Source organism: Balaenoptera musculus, chromosome 10 (genome assembly GCF_009873245.2).
Source record: "Balaenoptera musculus isolate JJ_BM4_2016_0621 chromosome 10, mBalMus1.pri.v3, whole genome shotgun sequence".
NCBI classification, from domain to species: Eukaryota; Metazoa; Chordata; class Mammalia; order Artiodactyla; family Balaenopteridae; genus Balaenoptera; species Balaenoptera musculus.
Window position 1 is genome coordinate 45439478 of NC_045794.1, and position 6000 is coordinate 45445477.

The following is a 6000-nucleotide window of genomic DNA, read 5'->3' on the forward strand; positions in this document are numbered from 1 at the left end:
AATGAGTGTAATTGTCCCCATTTCTGCAAAGAATCCACTGAGACTCAGAGAGGTCCCAGAACCTAGGTCTACCGAACATCAAAACCTCATTCCAATATGCCTCACAGGGAGTTCTGAATGAGCATGTTTGGGGAAGAACTCCTGAGCGGGCAGAGGGGGACTGAATCAGAGGGAGGTCTATTGTGCTGGAGATGGTGGAAGAACAGAAATTGTAGCAGGAGATTCAGGGAGCTTGTTGGGTGCAGACCTTTCCCATCACGGATGCCACTTGCTGGTACCCCATTGGCCTGGAACTCGTCTGCCAGTTCCACATTCCCCAGCTTCAACACCAGGGCCACCACCTCTAGGACTTGCCGAATCTCCTCCTTGGAGAACCCAATCACAGTCATCGCACTCTTGGAGAGAAAGGAGAAGTCCGAAGCTGAACTGCGGTGCCAGTCCAACGCTTCTCTTCTCAAAGCCAGAGCCTGGGCTCAGGGCATGGCCTAATGGCCCATCCCAGGTACTCACCTGGAGGGCCTTGAAGTTGGCAGTGTCGTCCATGCCATTCACCCTGGATGCCCCCGGGTTCAGGTAGGCATAGCCATTTGTGTCCCGTTCAAGCTTCAGGGCCTCTGGGAGGGCCAGCATGAGGGAAAAGGGTCAGTACACATGCTTTCTGGAGTCCTCCAGCCTTGACCCTCACGGTCCTTGTCCTAGGTTGGTTCATTCATTTATTCAAGGAGTCATTTTTGTTTTAGGTTCTTCCCCTGCCTCTTTTGTTTTGGGATCGCTAATTCCTGTGATGATAGACTACATTTTTAAGTGGTATTTAGGGTTTGGGTGTTCATAATTGTTGAAGTTTTCCCCAACTTTTATGAAAGAAAAGCCTCATTCTACTCTTTTCCCCACCCTCAGGGTTCCAAACAATAAAAACAAACAAGAAACCTCTCTGTCCTGCTCAGTTCTCAATGGTTCTGGGAGGATGAAGGTGAGGAAAGAAGGGTGAGCACACATCTCCCACCCACCCCCAGCCTCAAAGCCTCGCCCTAGGCCCAGGTTGGAGCACCCACTATTTGTTCACAAAGCACCAACCAAGTGACAGATACTATGTTCCCCAATCCTGACTCCCTTCTGGAAGGTTTTCTCTGCGTGTAGCTGAGCCAAATGGCCCTCTTGTGTTCCCCCATTGTGCATCTCTACCCCAGACCACATCACATGGGCTGGGCTTTGGGTTTTTTTCTGTCCCTCCTACCAATGAACAACTTGTGAGTTGGGACTGTGTTTTTCATCTTCATATTCTGTGTGCCTGGCCGGCATGCAGGAACTTTTTTCTTTTTAATAAATGAATCAAGGGAATGGTCAAAGCCGTTCACCTGAGATGGGAAGGAATGGGTTAATCATGGAGCTTGAAGGGTATCAGTTATCTGTTATCCAAATGATCTGAGAATCAGGGAGTGACCCTCAAACTAGAGTTTAATGGCAGTTTCCCCTGAGACACAAATTTTGAAACAAGAGCCTGCTAAAGAGGGGTGTCTGGAAGGAGAATGAGTCAGAAAGGCCCTGGGATGATGACACCAGGGAGGGAGGCCCCACCCAGACTCAACTTAAATCAGTGAGTAAAAATCAGCCAGAGCACAACTCTAGTACCTATGATTCAGACAAACGGAATACAATCAAGACAATTAAGCCAGGAGGGAGGATAAGACCTGTGGGGGCTCTTGAACCATAGAGATCTCCAGGAGGGGGAAAGGAGATAGGCACAAGTCCAGCATAGAATAACCAGAAACCAAAGGGACAGGTTCTTGGGGGCTAGACACCCACAGTGCCCACAGTTAGAGGGGGGATTGAGAGGGGAAACTCTGGCAGGGCTTTAAGTCCCATCAGACGCTGCAGTAATGCCCATCCAGAGCCACCTCAGGCCCATCCAGCATCCAGGCTGAGATGGTCTCTTCCCCAAGACAAGGTAAGGTGCTCCATGCCTTCTGCCCCTCTAGCCAGCTACAGAGCCTACTGGCACTGATCACACTGTATTGCGATATAGCTGTTCATGCATCTGCCATTCCTAGAAGACTATAAGTTCTTTGAGGACAAGGTCTCTTACTCATCTCTGTATCCCTAGAAGCTAGCACAATGTTCAAGCATAGTAGGTGTTCAAGAGATGTTTGATGAATGATTGAATGGAACCTCCACAGAACTATCTAAGAAGAGAAAATCAAGGACAAGGTCCTGGGCAAGGCAGATGTAGACCCAGGACAACTTCAACTAGAGCTCATTGAAAGTTCTTGAACACTTGTAACATCCTGCCTGCTTTCCTGCTGAGCTATGGATAAAGTCCCTTAAACTGAAGATAGGAGAGATGGTAGATGGAAATAAGTGTTCCATTTTTGAAGCCAGCTTGGGGAAAGAGGAATCCAGACAAGACAGAGAAATAAGAGCAGTGAAGAGGTAAGAAGGCTTATTCCTAGCAATAAAACCCCAGAAAAGGAAGAGAACACAAAGGTCAAGGGATTTGTTCCCAACAATGGGTGGATGAGATTCAGGGTGGGGACTGCCCTGAGATTCAAGGGAAGAGGGCTACAGGGATCCAGAGGGGCCCAGGGGTTCTGGGCATTGAATGGAGGCTAGGGATGTTCTGCCACGTGTCGGGGGCAGGCACATACTCAGCAGCTGTGGATCTGCTCCAGCCAGTAGCTGATAGAAGATGTGGAAGTTCCTTTCTCCTTCAAGGTGCTTCACCACGCGGGATTTCTCAAGCAGATCTGGCAGAGAATTTGAAAATAATGTTCTGAGGACCTGGGAGGTACTGCAGCTTCCCTCTAATTCTGCCCTCATCCCTAGTGTTCCTAGTGGTTGGGAAGCCTGGTAGTCTAACATTCCTCCTTCCTACAGCAGCAGATTAGCCAAAAGGAACACCATGGGGCAGGTGGGACAGGTGGTAAGCGGGATGGGGAGACACATACAGTTTGTGATGACACCACCAAGGGGGGATCCCTTGAAGTCAAACTCAACATCCATGTATTTTCCCTTCAGAGACCAGAGAGAGAGAGAGAGAGAGAGAGAGACTTGGCTTCCTCCTCTTCTCGCCACCCTGTCCAGGAGGGAGCTGTGCCTTGTTCCTCCTTCTCAAGGCCCCACACCCTCTCATCCCAGTCCGGGGAGATGTTCACTCACAAATCGAGAGGAGTTGTTGTTGCGAATGGTCTTGGCATTGCCAAAAGCTGTGGAGATGAGGGGAGGGGGAATACGATGGCTGAGGGGAGAAGAGGGACTCCAGAGCAGGGGAAGGGGGAAGGCCCTCCAGCCATGAGGCCGATCTCAGGTTCCTCAGGCTGAGCGAGAACAGCGATTTGGGGAACACTGGGGATGGTAGGGTGGGGTGGGGGTGGAGAGGGCAGAGACTGGACTTCTCACCCTCCAGCACTGGATTTGACTGAAGCAGTTGCTCCTTCACAGAGTTCACCCGTTCCCCTTCCCCACAGACAGCCGCCACGTAAGTCATCACTAGCTTACTAGCCTCTGCAAGAGAAACCCTCACGTGGATCCCCCACCTATGCCCTTAACCTCCCTCATCCCAGCACCTCACACCACTCAGTCAGAAAAAGCCGGGGAGGAATTTCAGGGGGTGGGGGCAGAACTGGGCCTGGCTTGGAAAGAGACAAGGGGTATTTCCAGCAGTGACTCCATGGCTTCCCCCCCGGCGCCTCACCTGTCTTGCCAGCTCCACTCTCGCCCGTGATGAGGATACACTGGTCTTGGTCCTGGTCCCTCAGTGACTGGTACGCCACATTTGCCAGTGCATAGCTTGCAGGGAGGAAGTGGGTGGTGACTAGTGTGGGACCAGTCCAGGACAACATCTTTCACTCGACCCCCAACCCCCAGACTCATTCGCCCTCCCCACTTGGACCAGACCAAGGCAAGTGACAGGCCTAGGAAGGGGCCTCCAGAGGGCCAAGGGAGGAAGGCAGCTGGAGAACCTCCTTCGGGAGGAAGGATAGAGGAAATTAGGATGTGTCGTCATAGCGAGCTGGGGCCCTGTCACCTTTCCTCGGTCCCTCTACTCACATATGGGGCTTCAGCTCGTAGAAGGTATAGTCACGGTATTTGGCAATGAACTCTGGGCCATAGATGGGCAGCTGTTGGTAGGGATTCACTGAGACCAACACGTTCCCAATGTAGGTCTGGTGCCAGGGAAGATGAAGGGAATGAGAGAGGGTGGGGTTTAGGGGGAGGCACGTGAACTCTCTGGCCACACGGCCACAGGCAGGGGCACCCGTAAGCACTCACATAAATCTCCCCCTTTTCATAGCGCAGTTGGAGGTTCTTGATCAGAGACTCCTGCTCCAGGGGTTCCAGGAGCACAAGGTCCTCCACCCCAATGCACCCTTCCAGGAGAGTCATGTCCAGAGGAGCAACTGATCCTGGGATCAGTCTGTTGATGTCTGCTCAGCTTTAGAGGCCAGTAACTGTTTGAGGGGAGGAAGGCAGAAGGACCTAAGAGAGCTTTCCCCTCCCCTAGTCCTGGCCCTAGAGAGAGCCCCCAACCTGGGAGAGGCCTCTGGACCAGCCCAAGCTAACAGTGGAGGCTGCAGAAACTCTTGGTGGGAGGCGAGGGAATCCTCTGCTTCCTGAATTAGGGTTGGTGGGGGTGGGACAGGACCACCAGGGTAAAGAAGGCACCCAGTAGGCAGCAGCTGGGGGAGCGTCCTTGTACTTGCAGGGGAGAGGGCTGGGGAGGAAAGGGTAAGCAAACTTCATGCCACAGCACCGAGAGCTCCCTCCCTCCTGCACTGAGGCTGCGGCCAGGGTCCAGACTCCCTGACTCTTTGTCACCCGTTCTCCTTCTCAACTCCCCGCCTCTCACGGCCCCCGTTTCGGTCACCCAGCACACCCATACCCCTTTGAAAAATTGTGCCAATGTCTTTCCTCCCCTCTCATTGCTACAGTGAGATTCATTTTTTAAATGGGGACTGGAAGAGGTGATGAGCTCAAGGACAGAGACAGGAGTTCCTCCGTAAAAGGCTGGAATACCCCAAAGAAAATGAAAATGAGGTTTGTTTCCCCAACAAGCAAGTAGCTGTCAGGACCTCTGGATGTGCCTACACGTCTGTCCCTATTTTTCCATGTCCAGCTTCTACACCCATGACCATAAGCTTCTGGCATGGACTTTGCCCCAGAGGGACACACCTAGCTTTTTAGTAGCTGGTGGGAATGGGCAAGGAAAAGCAGCGTCAGAGGGGCAGGGAACGCCGTGCGGCTTGGCCTCCATGCAGTAGGCACGTGGCAGGTGCTCCCCAGAGTGGAAGCCCAGCCCTCCTCAGCCTTTCCTGGGGGACTGAGTAGGCAGGGCGACCTGGTGCAGGACAGGACTATTACAATGGTCAATGCCACTCCCTAACAGGAATAAAAGAGCCACATCCTCCTGTCCTGCATTGCTGAAACTGAGTGGGGGAAGGGAGAGAAGCAGGAAGGGAAGGTGGGGCAAGAAAGGGGCACAGGCTGCCTTCTCCCTTCACTCTGCCTCACCCAAGCTTCGGGAAAAGGGAGCACCTGTCACTTCCTGTAAAGTCACAAAGGAGGGAGCAATGAGAATACTGATTATAGCAACCTTTAGCAATCAGGTAGTATGTACTAGGCGCTAGGCAGGCTCTAAACACTTTACATACACTAATTCACTTGATGCTTACAATATCCCCATGAAGTAAATACTATTATCATCCCACATTTTCTAGATTAAAAAAAAAAGTTAAGATTTTAAATAACTTGGCAGGGAAGGGTGAGAAGTAGAAGCGGGGCTGGGCTTTAGATTTGAAAGGAATGGGAATAAGACTGGTTTGGTTTCTTCTTTGGCTTTAGATTTGAAAGGAATGGGAATAAGATTGGTTGGAGGTGGGGAAGAGGGAAAAAAAAACAGCCCCCACATGGGGCACCCAAAGATGTGAAAAGAGGAGTAGAGGCAGGTTAAGGCAGGACTCACCAACACTGGAACTAGGATGTAACTTCAGTGTCTCTTGGAGACTG

General features: G+C 51.7%; 1 protein-coding gene across 1 annotated transcript in view; it reads right to left on the reverse strand.

Moving 5' to 3' along the window:
• Positions 1 to 4389, reverse strand: part of MYO1A (myosin IA) — an 18893-nt gene extending 14504 nt beyond the window's left edge. The window contains exons 1-9 of the mRNA XM_036866066.1: positions 4267 to 4389; positions 4045 to 4160; positions 3689 to 3783; positions 3394 to 3498; positions 3154 to 3200; positions 2943 to 3006; positions 2643 to 2741; positions 511 to 614; positions 248 to 395 (exon numbers count right to left, since the gene is read on the reverse strand). Of these exons, the coding sequence (XP_036721961.1) occupies positions 248 to 395; positions 511 to 614; positions 2643 to 2741; positions 2943 to 3006; positions 3154 to 3200; positions 3394 to 3498; positions 3689 to 3783; positions 4045 to 4160; positions 4267 to 4380 (892 nt within the window). The 5' untranslated portion in view covers positions 4381 to 4389. The remainder of the gene's footprint in view (positions 1 to 247; positions 396 to 510; positions 615 to 2642; positions 2742 to 2942; positions 3007 to 3153; positions 3201 to 3393; positions 3499 to 3688; positions 3784 to 4044; positions 4161 to 4266) is intronic.
• Positions 4390 to 6000: the final 1611 nt, after the last annotated feature.